This window comes from Syngnathus typhle, linkage group LG14, assembly GCF_033458585.1.
Source record: "Syngnathus typhle isolate RoL2023-S1 ecotype Sweden linkage group LG14, RoL_Styp_1.0, whole genome shotgun sequence".
In the NCBI taxonomy this organism is placed as follows: domain Eukaryota; kingdom Metazoa; phylum Chordata; class Actinopteri; order Syngnathiformes; family Syngnathidae; genus Syngnathus; species Syngnathus typhle.
Window position 1 is genome coordinate 2,707,437 of NC_083751.1, and position 24,632 is coordinate 2,732,068.

The window sequence follows — 24,632 nt, forward strand, 5'->3', positions numbered from 1 at the left end:
GCTTCCAACTAGGCCTTCAATGCTCTATAAATGAAATTAATAAACACAACAGTACGTTTTGCTATGACGTCAGCATCGCCAAGGTGCACTTCCTGCTCCCCCCCTCCCAACCAAGCCCCAAAAAAACCTCCCTCCGGGCTCTTCCTTCTACCCCCCTTCCCCTCCCCGCTCTTCCTACCACCGCATTGATGCTGTTACCTCCCTCGGCGGTGACGTCACCGCCCTGAGGTTCGCCACAGCATCCTCGTCCGACACAACCATTTTGGACGCCACCACCCAGACCCAAGTCATCTTGACGGCGGCCCACACGGCCACCACCTACCCCGCGAAGGCACCTCCTTTCCCGGGTCGATAGAGGACACCGAGTCCTTCCGTCTTGATGGAGGCTGCTCGTAGGCGGAAAGGATCCATTTGAAAATACGACGGAGCCTCACACTCTGCGCTAACATCACGTATGTACGATTTGATCAATATTTCACTTTTATTCCGAGCTTCGTGTACGTTTTTGGTGCTTCTGTTTGTGCTTTTAAATCCCACCGAAGGACGCGTGGGCTCAGGGTGCGGCCATTGAGGAGGCTGCCACCGCCTCCCCCGGGACACTTGTCATGTTTACCTGTTATTGTATAATATGTATTATATTAACATCATGTAATGTCCACACAGTTTAGAGGGTTAAATTGAAATAATATTGTCTACCAAATTACATGACTCAACATGTCATTTCTTATATAAATGACATTTGCTGGTGACTGGTTAGTTGTTATAAAATAATTGTGTTATTTTCTCTTTAAATGATTAAAAATTATTGGGAGGGACATGAGGTGTTGTAGCCTTTTGTCACCAGCGACACGGTGACCGCCCTGACTGTCCTGCATCGTCATTACAGGGGGCAAAACAAAGACAAAAATCTGACTTAATATCATTTTTAAGTTTAGAAAATACACAGAATCTTTGTTTGTGTGTGTGTGGAGGCTATGCTAAGTACCAAGTGACTGATATAAACAAGATGCCACTCTTAACAGTCTGAATGCTTGGCACATGATGTTCATTTAGGTGCTGCTTGGCAGAGGCAACAACTGTGATGACTCAGCAAAAACAAAAAAAATAATCCAGCGTGACGTGACAGCATACCTCACGAGATGTCGTTTTAGCCAGCATCAAGGGAGTAGCCGTCCAAGTGTGCCCTTTTGGTGAAATAAAACCAGAATCGAGCGGAAAGTAAACGGACGCCTTCTCGACAGAAAACACCCTAGCGGTGTCCGTTTACTTTTGTCCAGGCATCATTTCACTCTCCAACCTCATTAGAATTGTAGCTACCCAAATATAATGAATATAAAAACTACTACTTAACTATGCAAATTGCTCAACTTTATTTGGGCCATTTAAAATGGTGACGCATGTTGTTGACTTTAAATGAACATGTGATTGACTAAACATAACCATATTACCAGTATTTAAATGGAAGAAGTTCTATTCCACAATTCTAAACACAACATTCTATTCGGCCATTTTGCCACTTACTGTCCCCTGAAAATGACATCACAGATGCTCAGGTAACGACCAATCACAGCTCATCTATTTTCGTTTGCAAGACGACATCTTAAGATACTCATTTGCCGATTGCCAATTTTCCTGAATGCTTCCTGTAGACTCATTTAATTGCGTCATCCTGCGTGCTATCGATAAGGATCGTCATTAATTGAATTGGGATGAGTCATGCTTTTCCCCGACACACATTGTGGCTTTTAAGTTCCACACGATCCGGGAATGTGTGGCTCTAATCCCGGGACGTATATTTGAGCTGGGCCTGTGCTTCTTTTGTTGGTTACTTTATCATCGCCATGGCAGCAGCTGACCATGCATGCTCCGCCATTGTCCCAAACATCCTCCTCAAAGGTTGCATTCTATCAGGACCGCCCGGACATCTTCAAATGTGCTTTCTAAAACGAATCATGCGCTAAAGAAATCCGATTTACTGGAGTCCCTTAAGTCATTGGTGGGTTCACTGAGTCAGTAAACCGAGTTAGTCTGTTGTGTTATTATTACTTTGTTTATTTCATCATCGACATACAGTAAAACTAACCAGGACTCCCTGTTTGATTCCCTCCACAGAGCTGCGCCGGTCCAAATAAGTCAGCAAGAAACAGGCACCCCGGGTGCTAATAAAAGCAGTGCACCATGTCAGGGGCCTCTGTGAAGGTGGCGGTCCGAGTCCGCCCTTTCAACTCTCGGGAGATGGGCAAAGACAGCAAATGCATCATCCAGATGTCGGGAAACACCACCAGTGAGTAGTAACCACACCCATATTTCAATCTAGGCTTCGTTTCAGGACGGAACAGCAACTGTGTTCAATAACTGTAATGTGCATTTCGAGTTGGTGGCGGTCGGTGTGGGATTTCACCTTTCGAATTCCCTTAATGACATCCTACTTAGGGAAGGAAATTAGTTATTTTTCATCACGTACTTCTCCACGGAAATCGTCCGGATACGACTGGTGGCTGATCGATCGAAGCGGCACCGCTTTTCATAAATAATAAATAAAAATATTGCGTGCGTGTTCTCGCCGCGCCCGCGTTGGTGATTTGCTACCTTTGGATTTTATTGCCTTTTTTTTTTTTTTTTTTTGGTAACCTAACCTGAATAACTCACCTCTACTTTCCGTTTTGGTGCACTTTCCAAAACACCCTAAAAGGACACAAGATGGCAGACAAACCATCAAGCAAGGCAGTCGAAAAGAAATCCTGATATGAAGTGTTGACAGTAGATCGGACTTTGGCCTGTATAATAAAAAAGTAGTGCTTTGGTGCTATCCCCTCGACCCTGCTGCCTGTACTAAACCCCCCCAAAAACTATCAAATTAAAATGTCGCTCTTATTACGAAAGCATCACACAGGCAACATAATGTGCTCCTGAATTAAACCAGCATTTGATGACTAACTCGTCCATGTTGTCAGCACCAAAACGTGCACGTCACTTTGCCTTGGGAAGAGACACTGGATATGTCGTCTGCTTGCCGAGCTAAAGCCACACGTCAATAATAGATGAAGCCCAGTGAAATATTTAACGTTTGGCCTAATTTAAACCCTTGCCCTCCCTTGTGTCGCGTCACGGCTGACTAAAGTTTTCAGTTGTGTGACTTTTTTTGATTTTTTTGTTTCGTTTCATTCCAAAACATAACTGTAATATGAAGTCACAGCCCACAATGTTGTAAGTTTATTGCGATGCAGCTTGGTGTTTACGCAAAGACTCATCCATAGACATGTTTTGTGAGAGTGTGTGTGTGTGTGTGTGTCTCGAAAGGATGTGAGCGAGTTCATTCCTTCTGCAGTGGCAGTGTCGGCATATAAACGTCTCATTGTCTTCCTGTCGTCTTTCTTGCCATGCTGGTCCAGAGGCTGCTTCCCACATGGCAGGAGAATGGCAGACATCTTTTTTTTTTTTATTGAGTTGAGAGGGGGGGGAGATTCTCCCACGCTGAGATGAATTCAAATGCAAAGCACTAAACTGAGGCCTCTTGTAGGAGAGCTCTTAAACACCCAAAGAACCCTTAAACCAAAATGACAAACTTGTGTTTACATGCTGCCAAGTTAAACTGAATTTGAAAAAGTGAACAATACTTTTGACATGGAGCTCTTATTGGGTGTCATTAGTTTGGGTAGCAACTGTTGCTAGCGAGGCGCACTCTGCTCCTGCCACGCCCGCTGTTGAAAAGAAAAAAACGAATGCGTGCTCCACGGAAGGACGTGCTCGGCGTGCTAATAGCGCCGCTCAGAGCGGCGTCACCGGCAGAGCGCTGCGAAGGGAATGACGTCAGCGCAGCGAGTCATTAGAACATCCTCCGCTCTAGGTCACGTCCTCAATGGCCAGTGAGGTGCTACGACGTTCATCTTCTAAATTGACAGGCCTGTAATAGGTTTTACTGGATGGTTTCCGCCCCTCCTTTTTTTCCCCCCCCCGACCCATATAGTAGTGCATCCAATGCTTGATAAATACAATTTGCAAAAATATCATGACAAATATGAATGTTTTGTTTTACAATTTTTTAAAAAATTTCATTTCATTTTTTAATTTAATGAAAAGGTCTAATCATAAATATGGTAACATCATATTCTATTTAAAATGTATTTTTTATTTAGATATTTATTTTTTTCGATTCTGATTTAAAATAGGTTTTACGTGTTTGAACTTTTGTGACCTTTTTTTGTTAGGCTTCCCAAAAATGTCTGAATGGATCATATTTTTCCGAACATGCTCTCCTTATCTTTCTGTCTCCCAGCCATCATCAACCCCAAGCAGGCCAAAGACCACAAGAGCTTCAATTTCGATTACTCCTACTGGTCACACACCTCGGTAACGCACGCACGCACACACACACATTGAAGATGTTAACTGCTCATCTTCACCAATATGTTTTCATTTCCACCGGCAGCCCGAGGATGTTAACTACGCCTCTCAAATGCTGGTCTACAAAGACATCGGCGAAGAAATGCTGCTGCACGCCTTCGAGGGTTACAACGTTTGCATCTTCGCGTACGGCCAGACGGGCGCTGGCAAGTCCTACACCATGATGGGCAAGCAGGACGTCAAAGATCAACAAGGCATCATCCCGCTGGTACGCACGTGTAGCGAAGTGATGACTCGTGTAAATATTTACTCTGCGACATCACACACACGTCAGAGATGGAGCTATTTCTGATGGCAACGTTTGTAAACAAGCCCTTTATTGTGATTTGATAAGAGGATTTGATCTTTACAAATCTTTTTTTTTTTTCTTTCCAGCTTTGTGAAGACCTCTTTACCAAAATCAACGACAACGCAGACAACAGCATGTCCTACTCTGTGGAGGTAAGATCCCAACCACATTTTCTCTCTCTTTGTTTTGGATGCATGTCTTCTACGATTTCTGTGATTTTTTTTTTCGGCTCGGTGCTGACTCGCTGCCTCTTCGTAGGTGAGCTACATGGAAATCTACTGCGAGCGTGTGCGCGACCTTCTCAACCCCAAGAACAAAGGCAACCTGCGGGTACGCGAGCATCCGCTGATGGGGCCCTACGTGGAGGATCTCTCCAAGCTGGCCGTCACCTCCTACAATGACATTCAGGACCTGATGGACTCTGGCAACAAAGCCAGGTAGGTCAGTGATGCTAGAAAGCTTTCTGCTAACAAACTCAAGCGACTTTCTTTCTCCTGACAGGACGGTGGCTGCTACCAACATGAACGAGACCAGCAGTCGCTCCCATGCCGTTTTTAACATCATCTTCACACAGAAACGCCACGACGCCGACAGCGAAAACACCTCTGAGAAGGTTAACGCGCAACCTTTTGATAATACCAAGAAGCTTTTTTCATGTTTTCTGAACCGGAGTCTCCTCAACTTTTCAGGTTAGTAAAATCAGTTTGGTGGATTTAGCAGGCAGCGAGAGAGCGGATTCCACTGGAGCCAAAGGGACCAGGCTGAAGGTAGGACATTATTTCCCTCCCTTATGTCTCGCCTTCGATCTAAACACATTCAAATTATTGTTGCGCTGGGTCACAGGAAGGAGCCAACATCAACAAATCTCTAACCACATTGGGAAAAGTCATCTCCGCTTTGGCAGAAGTGGTGAGAATTGTACATAAATCCTCTCAAGTACAAACTCTTCACTTTTATTCATGTGTGTTCATCATTCTGATGTTCTCACTGCTTCATTTCAGGACTCTGGATCAAACAAGGTACAGCAATTAAATGATTTTCTGTTAACTATATAAAGAAGCTACCCGGTAAAAGTAATAAACTTACTTGCAGAACAAAAAGAAGAAGAAAGTGGAAAATTTCATTCCTTATCGCGATTCGGTGCTGACTTGGCTGCTTCGAGAGAATCTCGGTAGGGATCAGTTCACCGTTCATCAGCATTTACTAAAGAGAGCTAATGTCACGTTTTCCGCTTTCCATCAGGCGGCAACTCTCGCACAGCCATGGTGGCTGCTCTGAGCCCGGCGGACATCAACTATGACGAGACTCTCAGCACACTCAGGTTGAAACAGCACGCCGACTTTTACCACATCTAATCCAATTCAAATATTTTTGACAGTTAGTCAAAATAAATATAAGTAAAATCCTGATCAAACATTTTTACATTTGAGAGTCATTTGCATTAAAGTGAAATGAGAAAATAACAAAGAAAAGAGGGCCCAAAGTTGAACCCTGGGGAACGCCGTGTAAAAGTGGAGCAGATGCTAAATGTAATTTACTAAGAGAGACAAATGCTCTATCATTCTATAAACGAATGATACTAATACGTGTTCCTGTTGCCAGGTATGCTGACCGCGCCAAACAAATCCGCTGCAACGCCGTCATCAACGAGGACCCCAACAACCGGCTGGTGCGCGAGTTGAAGGAGGAGGTGTCCCGCCTCAAAGACCTGCTCTTAGCCCAGGGCCTGGGGGACATCATCGACAGTGAGCAAACGTTGCATCCAAAACAAGTCCGCTAGCTTTTCGCTAATGTAAAATGTGCCAAACAGAGCACACAACAAGACTCGCAAGGACGCACCTCCGCTTTGTACTCTTAATCACGCCGCTTCCACTTCCAGTACAGCTCAGTGCTGGCCGCCAAGGTTTTACCGTAATGTCGGACGATGTAAGCGGCAGCGTTCTAAGCAATGCCAAATGGACGTCATTAGCCTGTGCTACTTGTCTTATTCTCTCCCTGTGTGTCTCTCTCCAAGCATTTCCAGGCACCGCTGCTGAGATTGAGGGTTTGAAACGTGTGTTGTTGTTGGTTTCTCTCTCTTCTGCCAGCTTTGCATTGCATTCCAACGTCAGAGCTTCATTTTGTCCCTGAGTGTCCTTTAATGACCCTCACACAATTTGCAATTTCACAGTGCAGCAGAGATAATGCGCATGCTCTTGATGTTCGAATCTATGGGTCAGCATCGCCGGTTTCAAAGTAGAATTCCCCATATTGAACCTTTTCTTGTTCTTTAGCTGTAGATTATGGGTTGTGTTTACCATAACATTGGTTTTTGACAAAAAAAAATTGAGGAAAGTAAACATGTCAAGAACTTTGAGCTGTATAAATAAAAAGACAATTACAGCTGAGCTAAACAATTGCAGCACAACTGAAATGAGAGGTACTGCTAATTAGTCACAGAAATGGCCTCGCTCTTATATTTCATTTGTGATAATTGTAATCCTCCCTTATCTGAAATAGCCGATGAGCAAAATGCTTTCTGCAGCTTGTTTATTTTTAGCTTGGCGGTTCAAGTGTTCCATCTTTTTTTGCTGTTGTCGCTGGATGGCTTGCTTGTCACACAGAAAAAGCAATCATACAGGAATCGATCATTTATCAATCAAAGGTTTGCTGTCTTTTTCCGTCTCTCACGCTCCAGTGACCAACGCCATGACGGGCATGAGTCCGTCGCCATCACTGTCGGTGCTTTCTAGCCGCGCCGGCTCCATCGCCAGCCTGCACGACCGCATCATGTTCAGCCCGGCCAACGAGGAGGCCATCGAACGTCTGAAGGTGAGTGTGGTGGTGGAATTGAAAACATCAAATTCAAGATTTGTCCAGAAAAAAGTCTCAATAAGGCAAAAGTGGCGCGAATGTCAGCCATTTTGCTTTGAAGCAGACATTTTAGGTCTTCTTATCAACAAACAAACAGAAGCATTTCTGCTGCTTTTTCGAAACATTAGGAAACCGAGAAAATCATCGCAGAGCTCAACGAGACGTGGGAAGAGAAACTTCGTCGGACGGAAGCCATTCGAATGGAACGGTGAGCTCCGACTTCCCGTCGCCGACAACAGACGGAGCGATTAGCATGTTGCGGCTAACTCAAGCTGTGCCCTTCATCCACAGAGAGGCCCTTCTAGCCGAAATGGGCGTGGCCATGCGCGAAGACGGCGGCACAGTCGGCGTCTTCTCCCCCAAGAAGGTAATCAGACATCCGCTGAGTTGACACCTCAAAGTGCTTTGACGCATTTGAAGAATAAACAGCCTCTTTATATCCGTCCCCTAAGCCGTCAGACACCCACCGAAAGCCCCAGGCTGTTTTTATTGACACTGTCGGCCTGTTTTCCCCCAACGAGGTTTGTAGTTGAGAAGTGTGCGGGTGCTTTTCAGTCTCTGGCCTTCATCAAGTTTGATCTCAAGACCTGAAACTGTCCGATAGATTTGAAGATAAAACTCGCTTTATCTGCATGTTTTTTTTCTTCTTTACGAGTTGGCTTTGTCTGGGCGCTGTGATATGCAGTGTTTGCATAATGTTCCTAATTCTTAAAGGGATCATAAAGAGACAGACAGAAATCGACTTGTACACATAAATCTTTTTATGTTTCCCCTCAGACGCCCCATCTGGTGAACCTGAACGAGGACCCTCTCATGTCCGAGTGCTTGCTCTACTACATCAAGGATGGAATCACCAGGTAAGATGAACGAGGAACCCTTTGTGGATTGCTATTTTATTTATATATTGCAATTGCTCCTCTTTGCTAACTCATCGAGACAATATTTTCCAGGGTGGGCCGCGTGGACGCCGCAAGCCGCCAGGACATCGTTCTAAGCGGCCACTTCATCAAGGATGAGCACTGCACTTTCACCAGCTCCACTGGCCCGCAAGGAGAAAGTGAGTGACCTTCAGGTTTGGACCCGGTGGTTTGCCGTCTCACCTCGTTGCCGTCTTTGTTGCCGAGTAGCCGTTGTCCTGGAGCCCTGCGAAGGAGCCGAGACCTACGTCAACGGCAAGAGAGTGACGGAGGCCACGGTCCTTAAATCAGGTTAGGAAAATGGGATCTCTTCTCATTGTCTGAAGAATGGATTCTTATAAATGTCACTATATCGTACATTTGGTGCCTCTGTGACATTTAGGAAATCGTATCATCCTGGGCAAGAGCCACGTGTTCCGCTTCAACCACCCCGTGCAGGCACGGGCCGAGAGGGAGAGGACCCCGTGCGTGGAGACCCCCGCGGAGCCCGTCGACTGGGCCTTTGCTCAGAGGGAGTTGCTGGACAAGCAAGGCATCGACATGAAGCAAGAGATGGAGCAGAGGTAAACCACTGAGGAGCGCGGGTGTACAAATGAACGTCTGAAACTAAAAATGGTTGCGATCAGGCTGCAAGAGCTGGAGGATCAATATCGCAAAGAGAGAGAGGAGGCTAACAACCTGCTGGAGCAGCAAAGACTGGTACGTCTACGACTGCAAACGTATTTTTTGAATTCCGAATGAATTTGTGCTCACTTTATTTGTCAGGATTATGAGAGCAAGCTGGAGGCTCTTCAGAAGCAGGTGGATCTTTATCACCCAGAAGCTCCCGAGGAAGAGGAGGAGCCAAAAGAAGAAGGTAACGCACTAAATGGACGCTTGTATGTCGCGAGGGTAAAAGCTGAACTTTGACCTCGGTGCCGTCTCACAGTCCAGTGGAGCGAGCGTGAAAGAGAGCTAGCCGAGTGGAGCTTTCGCAGGTGGCGCTGCTACCAGTTCACCTCCCTGCGGGACCTCCTGTGGGGCAACGCCATCTTCCTCAAGGAGGCCAACGCCATCAGCGTGGAGCTCAAAAAGAAGGTAAAATCCCCCCCCGCCCGCCGTCCCCTTAACCGCCATGAAGGTAACAAGTCATACCTTTATGCACGGCAGGTTCAGTTCCAGTTCGTGCTGTTGACCGACACCCTCTATTCGCCGCTCCCGCCGGACCTGCTGCCGCCCGATCCCGGCAAAGACCGCGAGAGGCGAATCTTCCCGCAAACCATCGTGGCTGTGGAGGTGCAGGACCAGAAGAATGGAGCCACTCACTACTGGACGCTCGAAAAACTCAGGTTTTAAAATGACCCTCAATAGGAGTAATAAGAAGTTGCCAGACAGTATTATTGAGCAAAACAAACTTTGCAGGCAAAGACTCGATCTGATGCGGGAGATGTACGACCGTGCCGCCGAGGTCCCCCCCGCCACTGCCGTTGTCTCCTCAACGCGTTCCAATGTCACCGCAGATGACAGTGAAAGCGCCACGACGGGCCGCGACCCTTTTTACGACCGCTTCCCGTGGTTCCGACTGGTGGGCAGGTACGCTTGTAACACGAGCCCTTCAAAATGTTTGTTTTTTTTACCTACGTTGGACAAGGCTCATCATCTGACAATCATCTATTGCATCCGGTCCTGGTGCGCGTCCACTAACAGGCGGGTCCGATCCATATTCAGTGTGTCTTCTCTCTACTAACCCGCTTCCCCCAGAAATCCTCTTTTCAACACATGCATGAGTGAGCGCATGAGCGACCCCACCCCGTCCCCCACCCCCTCCGCCTCCGAGACCACCGACTCCCCTCAGCGGGAGGCTCGCGGCGGCGAGGACGACCAATCGGAGGAGCTGGACGATGATATCTTTTTGGATGAGCCGAGCTCGGAGCTGGTGGGGGAGGAGGATGATGATGATGAGGAGGAGGAGGAGGAGGAGGAGCGAGAACTGTGCCGAGGCTCCAGCGAAGGCCAGGATCCCTTTTACGACCGCTCCCCATTATTCAGTGTAGTGGGAAGGTTGGTGAGGTTTACGGGGAGAGAGCGCGCGCTGACGGGCGAAACTAGCTCTTTCACGCTGAGACGCCAATGACAGGCGGGATAAAGTGTGCGTGACGTAGAATTAATAATCAAGTAACTTAATTAACTTGTTTGGTCTTCGGTTTTAATTTCCTGAAATCGTTCCTGATGCTGGAGTAGACATTTCTGGGCTTTTTATTTTTAAAACGACCGTATATCCTGTCCCCATATTCATCGCTAACAATTGTAGGGATCATACCAAGCAACGTCGACCTGCTTGTGTCGCGTGGTCGTGCGTGTGTCCTTTTCTCACGTCTGACATGTCTAATCACGACGAGACAGGAAGTTGACGTCTCGAGTTGAAAGAGCTGGTTTCGAACTCAGCCGTCTCTTTTTAGGCATGCCAGAGCACAAGGGCTTTCATTTTTGTTTTGTCCGTGACCTCCTCGCGGCCCTCCCCGAGTTGTCCTTTTAATTTGATTGGTCGGCTGTGTGGCTGAGCCGTGTTTGCCCACCCCCCTCCCGTATGATGATGATGATTTTCTGTGTCATTTGACCGTCCAAAAAAAACAACATTATTTCATTTTGTTTTTTTGTCCTGAGCATGCCTTTCTTAACACCTCACCAATCTTGTCATAAGCCTGCCCCCCCCGCCGTCTCTCTGTTTTAACACCCCTTAAATGTCTACCCACTCAAATTAGCACATGGACATGTGGTGCAGTCCTATTATATGACAAACGACATGTAGAAAACATTTCATGCAAATTTTAGGCAATTTCCTACACACACAAAATCAGGCTGTTCAAATTACTTTAATATGTCTTGGCGTGTCAATAATTGAAATAACACATCCATTTTATTTGGTAAAATATAAAAAACAAATACATACATAGTGTTGCACTACATTATGATTTGGCCCACCCACTGGACGCACCACAGTTTGATAACCCCTGACTTAATACAAGTTGAAAAAAAAAAATCTTAAAATATGAAGAGTGAAAGCAAAAGTAAAGGGCAGCCATGGCCGTCGCTCAAGAGCAGTCCCAGCTTGTGTTTGGTTGCTTTGCAGCTCAGTGTTTTTTGTATTGTCATTTTTCTCATCCTCTCCCGTTTGACGCTTTCATTTTGTCCTCCTTCTTCCATTTCCCGTTCAGGTCATTTGTGTACTTGAGCAACCTGCTGTACCGCGTTCCCTTGGTTCACCGCGTGGCCGTCGTGAGCGAGAAGGGCGACGTGAAGGGCTTCCTCCGCGTGGCGGTGCAGGCCATATCGGGTAAGACTCAGCAAAGGGCTCAAAGTGGGATTGGCTGTAAATGGCGTCGTTTCCCCCCCCTCCAGCCGATGAGGAAGCGCCCGACTACGGCTCAGGGGTGCGACAGTCTGGCACTGCCAAGATCTCCTTTGAAGATCAACAATACGAAAAGGTAACAATACAGTATATTGTTAGCAATTACGTGATAGCATAGCATACAGTGAAACCTATATATGTGCAGGAAAACCTTTGATGCCGCACAAAATCTCAGTCTCGAGATGTTTGTTCTGCAAATGACAAATAACCTTTGCTTGTTATTTTTCCCGCAGTTTCAGTCAGAGTCCTGCACAGCCGGACTTTCCCGCACTGGAGTATCCCAGGAGGAGCTTCGTATCGTGGAGGGCGAGGGGCAGAGCGCTGAGACGGGACCTTCGGCCGATGAAGTCAACAATAACACATGTGAGAGTCGTATTGTAGAGTGGAGCACAACTCGAATACGGTAAAAGGCAGGGGGGCTGAGTTGTGAGGAATTTATTGGATAAAACGATTGATCCAAAGGGAACACGTGCAATGAAAATAAAAGTGGATCGAGGACAGAGCTTTGAGGGACTCCACGATAATTAAGAATCCATGCTGTTGTCTAATGTTTGTTTTGTTTGCATCGATGACAGCCGGTGGTGATATGGACGACGTAGCGGTGAAGTCGGGACTGGACGGCCAAGTGGACGTGACGGCGGAGCATCTGAAGATTGGGAACATTTTCACCTTCCGTGTGACTCTGCTACAAGCATCCAACATCGCCGCTGAGTATGCTGACATCTTCTGCCAGTTCAAGTAAGACATGCCTCCACCTTTACTTTTAAGAAAAAAGTTTTTGAAATCTTGAATTTTTAAATAATATTTTAAGCAAATTATTTTTTTATACCTGAAAAGCATATCTGTCAGCCTAAATCTGTTTCATTCTATATATTTTCTCGTGCACAGTTTCATCCACCGACACGATGAAGCCTTCTCCACGGAACCCTTGAAGAACCCGGGCCGTGGACCCCCGCTGGGCTTTTACCACGTACAGAATGTAACAACCGATGACAATGATGCTGAAGTGTCACCGTAGCTTGTTTCAGTCCATCACTAGCTCGTCTTTCTTTTCAGATCGCCGTTGAAGTGACCAAATCGTTCGTGGACTACATCAGCACTCAGCCCATCGTGTTTGAGGTGTTTGGACACTACCAGAAACAAGCTTTCCTTCCTCTCTGTAAAGATGTCATCAGGTAGCCCAGTAGCTTTTATGCTAACATATAATACAAATGAAAATGATCATTCTAAACAGACTTTATTAAATACTTCTATAACACCCTCCTCCTTTTCCATAGTCCACTGCGGCCCTGTAGGAGACAGTTCCCCCGTGTGATGCCTCTGTCCAAACCAGGTAAAGAAAACCAAACACAGCGCTGACTCTTTTGTGGTGTGGATGTCAGCCGCGTGTCGGTCATGTTGGTGTCATTGGCTGTGAGCAGCGGACCCGGAGCAAAACCAGGAGAAAGCGCTGGAACTGATCCGACACCTGGTGCCCGACGCCCTCAACGGGGCGCTGGTGGACTCTCTGTCGGGCCACGCCCTCTCCGCCGCGGGCCTGGCCGCTTCTTTTCTGATGGAAGCGAATGAGCCCGCGTGGGCCGCCGTGCCCGCCGCCATTTGTTCTGTTGTTAAAGCGCAGACGCCCGGTTGGTTCACGATAATCCCATACAATCCTGACACTTTTTTTTTTCTTTTCAATGTCACTCACTTTGGTTTCCGATCTTTGTTTTGGTCTCCTACAAAAAATAACAGCTAAAAAAGTTGCATTATTCAGAAAAAGGAACAAATAAGTGAAGTGACATGAAAAGAGGGTTTGTTTGATGTGTCAGGATTGGTCGCTTGGATTCTGGCTCTTTTGCTGTCGGGTGTGATTCGTCTCCCCTCGTTCTTCCTCGTTTGGACCATACAGACTTTTTTCAATTACTTTTCCAGGAAAGTCATGAGAATGAAGTGTGAATATTGTTTTGTTGTCATCTTTCCACGACCGCTCTACCTGTCTTCTTCCCTCTCTTTTTCCCATGTAGGACTAGCCGGCATTACTTCCTGTCAAGCCCGTTCTACTTCCTGTCTAACCTATCCTATTTCCTGTTTAGTTCCGGCCACCAAGCTGACGGCGGTGGCTCGCCCGCAAGTTGGACCGTGCCACTGCAAGTACGACCTGATGGTTTTCTTTGAGATCTGTGAGCTGGAAGCCAACGGAGAGTAAGGATCTGTAATAATAATAATAAAATGGTGTGGGCTTTCAAAATAAAATGTTTATGTTTGCTTTTCAGCTACCTCCCTGCTGTGGTGGACCATAGAGGAGGAATGCCTTGTCACGGCACTTTCCTCTTGCACCAGGTTGGTTTCTTTGCTTCCCTCCACTAAGAAGTTCAATGCTCTGAAAAACTAATTTTGTGGTTGCTCCACAGGGTCTCCAGAGGAGAGTCACTGTCACTATCGTGCACGAGTCTGGCGGCGATATTGAATGGAGAGATGTGCGAGAGCTCGTTGTGGGTACGTTGTAGCTGCATCGTACAGTTGTGCGTATACCATTTTTTTTTGTCTTATTGGTGCACTCGTTTTCAACACCAGGGCGACTCCGCAACACCCCCGAATGTGACGAAAGCATCGTGGACCCCAACATTCTGTCCCTCAACATTTTGTCTGCCGGCTACGTCAGGCCCTTGCACGACGACAGGTACACTTGGTGTTAGCGGCCACGTCATCACAGAGAGAGGCTACGAAAAGCTCTTTGAATGCAAAATGGTCACCGTGATTTGACGTCAAGCTAGCTGTGCGAGCTTTAACGTTTGTCGTTTCACGTTTTGTCGTGTCACGCCTGTCATCCCGTTCATCGTCACGCGTCATGTCGGCGAACTGCAAAATGAATCTGCTTGATGCAGATTTAAAGGGCTTGCACTTGTTTAAATGTTTTCGTCACTTGTTTTATATTTCCTATTTGGCTTGAAATTATGCTAAATTTTGTAAACAAACAATCTTGGAATAATTTTCTTTAAATTATTAGTCATATTTTAGGAAAACCAATATTCCATGGATGTTTTTATTTTACTTTACATACAATAATTTCGTAGTGTCACGACAAAAAATATACATATATGTTCAGAAAAAAGAGTTATCTGAGGTTTTGTATGTTTTTTTTTTAACATTTAAAGAGGGGTGTGTGAAAAGACACATTTCATCAGCCCATTATCATCATTACTTTTGCGCCTCTAACCTAGCATGCTATTGGAATTTATATTTGACATCCATGTTATAGACAAATATAAAATGTATACATTGTGTTGACCATATTGAATACAAGCTAACTTCATATTTTTTGGCGGGAGATTCCATTTCTTTGCCTCGCCTGACCAGCACCGGCTGCTCTTTAGTAGCTTACAATGCATTGAGGAACTAACACAAAATATTTGAATGCCCGCTAATGTTTTTCTCTCTCCAATCCACTAATGGAATGTTTTTATTTTTATTGATTTGCTTTTTGCAGACAGTTTCTTGATTCGGACATGCCTAGGTATATTTCATTTGACTTTTCATCTATATACAGTGAACCTCCGTTTATTGTGTGACCTCACTTGGCACACCTATAAATTCAACCAAATGATGTCATTTTGGGTATTAAAAGTCTGCTAGCTTAATGCTAACACATAATGTGTAGTAATATGAAAGCACAATATACGGTGGGTTCACTGTATTGTATTTTACGCTTCATCTGTTCATACGTGCCCTCATGATCATTTCTTCATCAGCTCCACTTGTGTTGCTGTTTCTCGTTTGTTCTCTTCATACTTTGATGATCTGCATGGCCGGCTTTGCAAGGGGCGGGGTCGGAGGTGTGTGTCGCTTTTACCAAGTAGCGTAATAGTTTGTAGTAGTTTAGCGCAGCCCACTTCCTGTCACGCGACCTCTTCCTCTCTCACTCTTCCTCTGTCATCTCTTCCCCCTCACAGCATCTCCCGTCGGGGACTTGACCCGAGGTATTGATCCTCTGCCTCACTCGCACTCGTCTCTGGAAAGCCTTTGAGAATTTCGATCCATGTACTCCTAGTGAAGGGAAAACTGAACTGACAACGGTGTATCACTAGTAGCATACAACTAGTTTGCCTCACTGTTAACAAGTAGCCACCCTAAAGGTACGCCAAAATTAGTGAGGGAAAAGGTTGGCACGAGTACATGGATAGCGAGTAAATTCTCAAAGAGCTTAATGGAAAGCCATTTGAGCGCTTCCATGAGGAGGCTACTAGTGCGTGACCCATACCCACGAGTTGTGGCTCATAATGTTACTAGTAGAGCGCAGTTATTAGTAAGATATAATTACATACTACAGGACCAAAAGTGGCTCCAGAAAAAAAAATATTATTTATATAATATACATTAATTCTACTGCATAGTTGTCTCACTAGTGAGGACAACTAGTCCACGGACCCTAAGCAGGATTTGGACAAATGACTCAAAAGGCTTTCCACGCTCCTCTACTTCATTCGTGCTTCATCTCAGTCAATCGGCATGATGTCATCGTTTCCTCCCCACGTGCAGTAACTTTAGCATAGCGTCTGTCAGTGTCTAATATCGATTGATCGCCTTCAGGACGTTCTACCGCTTCGAGGCGGCGTGGGACAGCTCCATGCACAACTCCTTGCTCCTCAACAGAGTCACCCCCTATGGCGAGAAGATCTACATGACACTCTCGGCTTACTTGGAGGTGACGGTGCTGTGAATGGTGGACTTGTGTGTTGACAGGGTGCTAAGGTCTGCTTTTTTTTTTTTTTTTAGCTGGAGAAATGCACGCAGCCGGCCGTGGTGACCAAAGATGTCTGCATGGTCTTCTACTCTCGCGACACCAAACTGTCCGCCTCGCGTTCCATTCGGAACCTTTTCGGCACCGGAAACTTGAGAGCGGCCGACGGGTGAGTTTGAAACAACCTGTCACCTCATCATCATCAACTCACATCATCATAATCATCATCAGAAACCGAGTGACAGGCGTGTACGAGTTGAGCCTGTGCCACTTGGCGGACGCGGGGAGTCCGGGCATGCAGCGGCGCAGGCGGCGAGTGCTGGACACGTCGGTGGCGTACGTCCGCGGCGAGGAGAACCTGGCCGGTTGGCGGCCTCGCAGCGACAGCCTCATCCTCGAGCATCAATGGGAGCTGGACAAGCTCAGCTTGCTTCAAGAAGTAAGAAAGAGAAAGAAATGTAAATAAGAATAAATTCAATCCTGAATATACAACAATATTAAGATAAACTTCTATTGTCAGGTGGAAAAGACCAAACATTTCCTGCTGCTGCGGGAGAAGCTGGAGTCCACCCTACTGCTGGCCAGTCAGGGGGCTCAGCAACTGGTGGAGGAACCAGGCGAGCCGTCTCCGCCCACCCGGGTTCATCTGGAAGTCTGCGCCGCATCAGACATCACCACTGAGAGGCAACGGGAGCTCGCCACCAAGGTTCCCTACACTGAACATTGTCACGCTAACACACATGAATTCATCAAAACAGCTGTTCTCACTCTCTTGCTGTCCAAACCAGTCTCGCTCTTTTTTTTTTTTTCCACGCAGTGTCTGCGGCTGCTCACTCACTCCTTCGACAGGGAATACACTCACGTGTGCGTCAGCGCCAGTGAAAGCAAGGTACTTCCTGTTCCACACCGCGGCCACTTCCTGTCACCATGATCCTCACATAAGACGCCTACACGTGTTTCTTGCAGATCTCAGAGATGTCCGTCACCACGCTGAGAGACTCGGCCTCCATCTCGGCCCTCAACACCATCACGCCCTCGTCCACCTGCCCTTCCCTGGTGGAGGGTTGCTATGACAACGCTGCTCTCAGGTCAGTCATGTTCATTTTGTAGATTTGCGGCTAAAATAAATCAGATGGAAATACGTGACTTTTTTTTTTTCGCAGACCTCCCGCTCCTCGCTCTCGCGCCGTCACTCCGAGTCCCGAAGCGCAGCCGGACGGCGAAGCCAAGAAGTGCGTTGGCGCAACCACGGAAGGGAAACCTCGCATACGTCGATTTGTCCCCGACATCCAAGAGATCCGAGTCAGGTGAGTTGCGAAATAGAAGAAAACACGCGTGTAGAAATCTAAAAAAAAAAAAACAAACGTGGTTCTGGCGTCGCAGCCCTATCGTGTCCAAAAAGGGTTACCTGCACTTCCTGGAGCCGCACACCAACGGCTGGGTGAAGCGTTACGTGGTGGTCCGCCGGCCGTACGTCTACATCTACAACACGGAGCGCGACGCCGTCGAGCGCGCCATTCTCAACCTCTCCTCGGCGCAGGTCGAATACAGCGAAGACCAGCAGGCCATGCTCAAGGTGCGACCCGTCATCTCGTATCGATTAGCCATCGACACCTCGCTACCTTTCAATCTTTTATTTCTCTTCGACAGACCCCCAACACGTTTGCCGTGTGCACGGAACACCGCGGAATATTGCTTCAAGCCGCAAGTGACAAAGACATGCACGACTGGCTGTATGCCTTCAATCCTCTCCTGGCGGGGACTATCAGGTATGTGGCTCACTGGTTTTTAAAAGATGATAGCATACCAGATGCTAATTCCACCCCTGTCCCTCAGATCCAAGTTGTCCAGAAGACGAGTGGGACAGATGAGGATGTGATGGAAAAGACTTGAGGTGTACATAGACCACCGCCCCCCCCCCCCTTTCCTCCGCTCCGCTAGCGTTCCTCGACGCCATCTCGTGTCAAGACTTTTCTAATCAGTCCAGTAGTCAAGACTCCATACGTGTGGTGATGTCATGTAGTCGTCGTGTCAGTGGCGCATCCGGCCTTATACATACAATAGTACATGCCTGTGTGCGTGCGAGGTAGAAAGAAAGAAAATTGAAGTTTGGGTAAAGGTACTATTTGGGTATCGTGAGGAAACTGGAAATTTGCAGTGTGACCAAAAGTATTGTGATAAAATGACAAGTTTTTCCAAAAGTATTGGCACAGCTTGGTAACGAGAACATTTGGACAACGAGATTCCGACAGATAAGCAGCGGAAAATAAAATTCGGACAAATGTGTCGGGACATGCAGAAAAGATGATTTGAGGTTTTTGCAAAAGTAATGGGATGTCTACCAATCTTTAAAGGGAGGGGAGGCAATTTTAGCAGAAGTATTGGGACACCAATAGGAAATGAACAATGTTTGATTTGGAAAACATATTGCACCATTAATGAAGATCATTTTGCTTTTTACTGTCCAGCATGCTTTTTGGGAAAATCAACTTCCTTCAACCCCCTGACCGATTAATTGATAAACATGTCCTAATACTTTTGTCTCTATATGCGGAAAAAATGTCTTTAACAGATAACTCTTTTTTTTTTTTTTGCCATTTCTCTGACAAACTTTCTCACACGCTGCCTATCATGTTTGCACATCTGCACTCGCACGACACAACAGCGACGCCACGGTCATCCTCACAATTTCGAACCTCTCCCTTTATTTTTGTCTAATTTATTTCTGTCTGCATGTATTTATTTATTGACAAAGACGTTTACAGTATATTTATAAAGTGGTGCAATTTCTGCACGCGGCACTTTGTAAGACGCTCCCTCCCATGTTGCTTTGCAAATAATCACACAACCACACTTTACTTGAATGAATCTCCTCCACAACTTTACGTTGTCAGGCAAGTAGGAAATAGTATACAATTTTCAACTATATATATCTTGTATTAAGTGCATATGGATGACGTGTAGTGCCTCTTGGTTGCGTTCTATCGAACAACCTTCACGCTGCTATTTGTACTCTTCATCACCACATCATCATGTGTTATGTCTACACTTGAATATTTGGAATATAGCAGAATCTCCAAAGTGGAAAATGATTTGTTCGATTTTTAAATATTTATTACAAATGAAATCATTTTAAATGAAATGTTATGTTTATATTTTATTATTTTTAGTTTTATGATTATAAATCATTTAACATTTATTACATTGTCCCATTTTTAATGGACTCAGGAGGTTCTGCTGTATTCTACTCACCCCACTGCCCCCCCCCAAATTCAAACTTGAAATGTAATATTTTTCTTCTAAACATTTAATCACATGTATTGATTGAGTGTGCATCAGATCAGCCAACCTGCATGCACGCTCACGAAATACCTTTTCTTTTCCTTTTACCACAATTGACATTTTAAACCATTTACACCAAGTTCCACCTAACATTAATAGTCCATCAAAGTTAAATAACAATAGAATCACTGTCCAAGGCCTACAATCGTGTCCATGTTCATTCATATGCAACTTATTTGACATTTTACAACTTTGCATGTTCCTCTTCAACACAAGTACATCATCAGGGCTTTTCATGCGTGTCACACTGGATCCAACCAAAGTTGTTTCAGTCACTCAATACTGAATGTATAAATCACATTTTTAAACTGCTACCACTACTGAAGTGCTTGTGTGTCCGTACGTGCGCTCCCATATGACCTTCAGCGTGTGTTGCGCCACCACTGTTGTAATACGCACCCTTTAGCCGTCATCCATTTTCTATCGCCCTCTGCTCTGAATGACAAATAGCAATTTTTGTGCTTCCACGTTTATTTTTTTTTGTTTTTTGTTTTTTTAAAAAAACGACATTGCAATGTATATAATAAACACAATTGCTGTGAAAGGTGTGTATCATATCATCAAGCGGCCGAGATCTTACTGTAAATGGGCTGTAGAGTTCAGTGTGTGTCTTTTTCCGAGCGTCGGAGTTTAAGCGTCCAAATGTTTGTGCGTGTATGTTTGCACTGGAACACATTGTCATATATGGAATCAAAATAAAATAATGATGCAACACATACATGGCGTTGGTTATATCATTATACCTGGGTGACTGTGTGAATGAATTTACTGGCAAGTACAGAAAGAATAACACTCCGTTAAATATTATTTTAAGACATTTGTAAAAAATGAAAAAAATTTTAGTCTCATCAATATCATTGAGACAAGTTGCCAGATCTGGAAATCAACCGCCACTCAGAGACTGTCGTAATCTGAATCCTGGATATTCCGATTAGAGCAAAGATTTGATATACTGCCCATTCGCTATATTTTGACTACTTTGAAAATACTTTCAAACCAAACACATTGATTAAATGAACAAGTCTGTGGTGGTAACGACTGCTTTACTGATTTCCTCAAACCTGGCAACCCGATAACAGCAGCGTCTTCTGGTGTCCTCACTGCTTTCGCTTTACTAGCAGATGATTGACGCGAGTGAGACGCAATAAAACTATCCTCGGGACAATTTGACATCACTTGACAAGGTGAGAGATGAAGATGAGCACCGAAAACTTTTAAATTGTGAACATATTGTACAGCTATTGCATTGCTGTAATTATGCTAGCAGGTATAAGTAGAACTCGCGGCACGTCAGCAACTGTAGCGACCGGTGAAACTCGTTTAAAATATGACGTTTTTCGCTAATTAATTACTTGTGCCTCTTTTAATTCGTATCTTGGCTTTGTCCTTTTAATAGAACTGTTCTGAAACAAATTATTTGTTTCCGTTTCACTATGGGTCATCAACCACGACTGTTCATTACACGTTTGATAAAAATAAACACGTATTTTTCATTTATCTATAATGTAAACACATTTTTAATGTGATTTTATGTTGACTCGTCGTTAAAATAATTGTTTCCTTTTATATTTTAATTTTGTGCTTAGTGATATTTTGCCTCAACTTCCTCCCCTAAACGCATCTTGAACGGGGCGCGCTCGGATTACGTAACGGCTACGCACGCACGTTTACAGTCGCCATATTGGAGGGGTAACTATCGGGTTCACTTATCGGGGTTCACCGATTGCCCCCCGTTTTATCGTTTTTTTTTTTTTTTTTTTACAGTGAGATTAACGTTCCATATTGAAATAATAAAAATGACTTAAATCTGTCCTTTCCCCTAAACAAAAATGTTTGTAATCTGTTTTAATTCAAATATCTCTTTAATAATGACTTCAGTTCAGCTTTTTAGCATCCATCACTCATCCATCCATGGATACTGAAAAATGTTTCGTCCCCAGAAGATGTCCAATCAATCCAATGGCGACACATTCCCAGGACACGGAGAAGAGTTCAGTAACGCTGAAAAGAGCCACGACAGGTAGGACTATCAAAATGGCTACATGAGTCAAGCACAATGCTTCTCCTAATTATCATACTTATTTAGAATATACATGGACTACAATGCTACGACGCCGGTGGGACCTGAAGTGATCCAGGCCACACACGAGGCCATGCGGGACGCCTGGGGAAACCCGAGCAGCAGCTATGTTGCAGGTGGGGCTACTTTTCCCGAATATTTATATATATTGGAACAATTTCAAACTGTTTAGCTGAAGAACATTCAGGACTTCTACAAATTTATTTCTATTTTTTTTAAGGTAAGAAAGCGCAGGCCATCATTAGTCAGTCCAGGGAGAACGTGGCGAGAATGGTCGGAAGCAACTCTGAGGACATCATTTTCACTTCGGGTGGAACTGAGGTGATATCAATAAATTCCCCACTGACATCTGAAAAAAATCAAATGATAAAAATTAAAATTCATTCCAGGCCAACAACATGGTGCTGCACACCGCCATCGAGCATTTCTGGTGCTACCATTGTGGTGGCAGAGAGGGAGATGCTGGAATCCTTCCGCATATCATTACCTCCAATGTGGAGCACGATTCTGTTAAACTGGTGGCCAAGCATCTGAAGAGGGAAGGGAAAGCAGGTATGAGGATGAAAGAGAATTTGTACTTTCAAACTAAACTGCTCTTGGATGAAAGGGCAAATGGATTCCACGACCGAAAAGAGTCCAATTGCCTCGATTTTTTTCTTTTCATTACACTTAAGAGACTTTTTTTATTGCAGATTTGACCTTTGTGCCGGTTTCCAAGGAGACGGGCCGCGTGGAGGCAGACGATGTGGTTGCAGCCCTGCGCCCCAATACCTGCCTGGTGTCCATCATGCTGGCCAACAATGAGACGGGCATCATCATGGTAAAAAAAGTTACACTAATGACACAAAACTGGACGAGTGTAGGAGGTCGGCCATTTTGCTTTCAAGCAGCATTCCAAGAATTTAGAGTTGTAGTTAAATGATTGTTTCTTAAAATTTGTGTGTCAGCCCATCCGCGAGATCTCGCAGCGCATCCGGTCAGTGACGCAACAAGACGAGCGTGTGCGTGTCTTCATCCACACGGACGCCGCTCAAGCCCTGGGGAAGATCCCAGTGGACGTCAAGGACCTGGGTGTTGATTTCCTCACCATTGTGGGTCATAAGGTGGGCAGCATTTCTCATAAAGGCAGCTGATAATCAGTTTTGAGTTGATTAGTATGATTTATTTTAATAGTTTTACGGGCCCCGCATCGGTGCGCTGTTTGTAAACGGCCCCGGGGTGGAAACGCCACTCTTTCCCATGCTGTTTGGCGGCGGGCAGGAGAGGAACTTTCGACCTGGGTTTGTCATTTTTTAACTTTGTTTTTCAATGAAAAAGCCAAAACAATAAATTCATACAGGAGAACTATCATGCCTTTACTTTGTTGTCAAATATCAGTTCTTGAATAACTACTGCAACATCAAAATATTTTTTGTTTTTGCACTGAGTGGTAAACTAACTTTTCTGTTTTCGTAACATGGCAGCACAGAAAACACACCAATGATTGCTGGACTGGGAAAGGTATGCTTTAAGAAATGATATAAATCATAATAATAATAAAAACAGTTCTGCCAACTTATTTTTTTATCTTCAGTATTGTTCATTCACTGCTTATTTCCAAACAAAGGATGCGACAATGTTGATATTTCTTATTGCCTGAGTTTATATTTGTTACTTTTTTTTTATGTCTACTAGGCTGCCGAATTGGTGACAGCTCGCCTCTCAGATGACCAGACTCACATGCTGGATGTAAGGGAGTACCTAGAGGAACGCCTCAAGGTTAGTTTGAATACTAAATTCCGAGTTGCTTTCAGAATGAGCAAACGAAGATGACATTGAAAACGTTTTGCCGTCCCCCCCCGTTAATTTTATTTTATGTTTACAGGCCGTTTTCAAAGACAAGCTGCACTTCAACAGCCATTTCCACGGTTCCGATCGTCTGCCTAACACTTGCAACGTGTCCATCCTGGGTCCGAGCTTACAAGGTGTCCTATCGATAACCTCCTGAGCTGTGTAGAAACAAAACAAAAAAAAACGGACCAGTCTCGTTCTGCCTCAGGCTGGCGAGTTTTGTCCCACTGCGAGAAGCTGCTGGCCAGCGTGGGCGCCGCCTGCCACTCGGACCACGGAGACAGGTGACGTAGCTTTGGGGCTAGGCTAGTGAACAGCTAGAACATTTTAAAGACTCAATTAGAGGCCAACAATTTTTTTTACGGTTCGCCAGGCCTTCCCCCATCCTTTTGAGCTGCGGCGTGGCCCCCGAGGTGGCGTCCAACGCCCTGCGGCTGAGCGTGGGCCGCAGGACCAGCAGAGAGGACGTGGACGTTGTCGTGGAAGACCTCCTGGAGGTCGTCAAGCGACTGGAGCGCAGCCAATAAAGCCTCGTGATCACAGGCAGGCAATCCGCAACGACTCTTATCCGAGAAATTCGGAATCAGCTCTATAGAAATCAAAATCGTTTTATTTTAAATGGAATAAGTTGTTCAATAAATACTGGGCAATAAAACACGTAGGTTGTCTGTTTATGAAAATGCGTATCATTGTCCTGCCACGGGTCAGCATGTGGTCAACTGGGCAATCTTTCGTTACCTTTCCGAGCGGCTGGCTCGACTCCCCTCACGCCGGCCAGCTGGCTGCCTCTCAGGTGTCACTTTTCCACC

The 24,632-nt window shown here is 45.4% G+C and overlaps 2 protein-coding genes across 3 annotated transcripts; both read left to right on the forward strand.

Moving 5' to 3' along the window:
• The first annotated feature begins 173 nt into the window (after positions 1-173).
• Positions 174-20,629, forward strand: kif1aa (kinesin family member 1Aa). Its single transcript, XM_061297072.1, has 48 exons — positions 174-452; positions 2,113-2,284; positions 4,277-4,350; positions 4,430-4,612; positions 4,780-4,845; positions 4,952-5,130; positions 5,195-5,306; positions 5,383-5,460; positions 5,537-5,602; positions 5,695-5,712; positions 5,786-5,864; positions 5,936-6,014; positions 6,296-6,438; positions 7,371-7,504; positions 7,675-7,754; positions 7,838-7,913; positions 8,324-8,403; positions 8,497-8,603; positions 8,674-8,754; positions 8,846-9,026; positions 9,090-9,162; positions 9,229-9,319; positions 9,392-9,540; positions 9,613-9,791; positions 9,865-10,035; positions 10,204-10,503; positions 11,658-11,776; positions 11,842-11,927; positions 12,085-12,214; positions 12,427-12,589; positions 12,740-12,830; positions 12,908-13,026; positions 13,129-13,184; positions 13,927-14,035; positions 14,107-14,173; positions 14,245-14,329; positions 14,408-14,513; positions 15,321-15,347; positions 16,421-16,535; positions 16,607-16,740; positions 16,803-17,010; positions 17,092-17,277; positions 17,389-17,460; positions 17,538-17,659; positions 17,735-17,878; positions 17,955-18,147; positions 18,222-18,340; positions 18,408-20,629. Exons 2-48 carry the CDS (start codon positions 2,179-2,181, stop codon positions 18,448-18,450), a joined length of 5,379 nt encoding a protein of 1,792 aa, XP_061153056.1. The 5' UTR covers positions 174-452; positions 2,113-2,178; the 3' UTR covers positions 18,451-20,629.
• A 316-nt stretch (positions 20,630-20,945) lies between these two features.
• Positions 20,946-24,480, forward strand: scly (selenocysteine lyase). Of its 2 annotated transcripts, none has more exons than XM_061297134.1 (13): positions 20,946-21,097; positions 21,857-21,933; positions 22,000-22,109; positions 22,214-22,314; positions 22,383-22,545; positions 22,686-22,813; positions 22,941-23,096; positions 23,167-23,273; positions 23,457-23,493; positions 23,668-23,751; positions 23,858-23,957; positions 24,032-24,107; positions 24,197-24,480. In XM_061297134.1, exons 2-13 carry the CDS (start codon positions 21,857-21,859, stop codon positions 24,348-24,350), a joined length of 1,293 nt encoding a protein of 430 aa, XP_061153118.1. In that variant the 5' UTR covers positions 20,946-21,097; the 3' UTR covers positions 24,351-24,480. The 2 variants fall into 2 exon arrangements, with proteins under 2 accessions (XP_061153118.1, XP_061153117.1); XM_061297133.1 differs by having other exon boundaries at positions 20,947-21,097; positions 21,854-21,933.
• The last annotated feature ends 152 nt before the right edge of the window (positions 24,481-24,632 follow it).

Coding starts and splice junctions, on each gene's coding strand:
- kif1aa (XM_061297072.1), top strand. CDS start 2,179: ATGTCAGGGGCCTCTGTGAAGGTGGCGGTCCGAGTCCGCCCTTTCAAC. Junction 14,036..14,106: donor GAGCTGGAAGCCAACGGAGA/GTAAGGATCTGT, acceptor TTTGCTTTTCAG/CTACCTCCCTGCTGTGGTGG. Junction 17,278..17,388: donor AACGGGAGCTCGCCACCAAG/GTTCCCTACACT, acceptor TTTTCCACGCAG/TGTCTGCGGCTGCTCACTCA.
- scly (XM_061297134.1), top strand. CDS start 21,857: ATGTCCAATCAATCCAATGGCGACACATTCCCAGGACACGGAGAAGAG. Junction 22,546..22,685: donor GAAGAGGGAAGGGAAAGCAG/GTATGAGGATGA, acceptor TTTTTATTGCAG/ATTTGACCTTTGTGCCGGTT. Junction 23,752..23,857: donor ACCTAGAGGAACGCCTCAAG/GTTAGTTTGAAT, acceptor TTATGTTTACAG/GCCGTTTTCAAAGACAAGCT.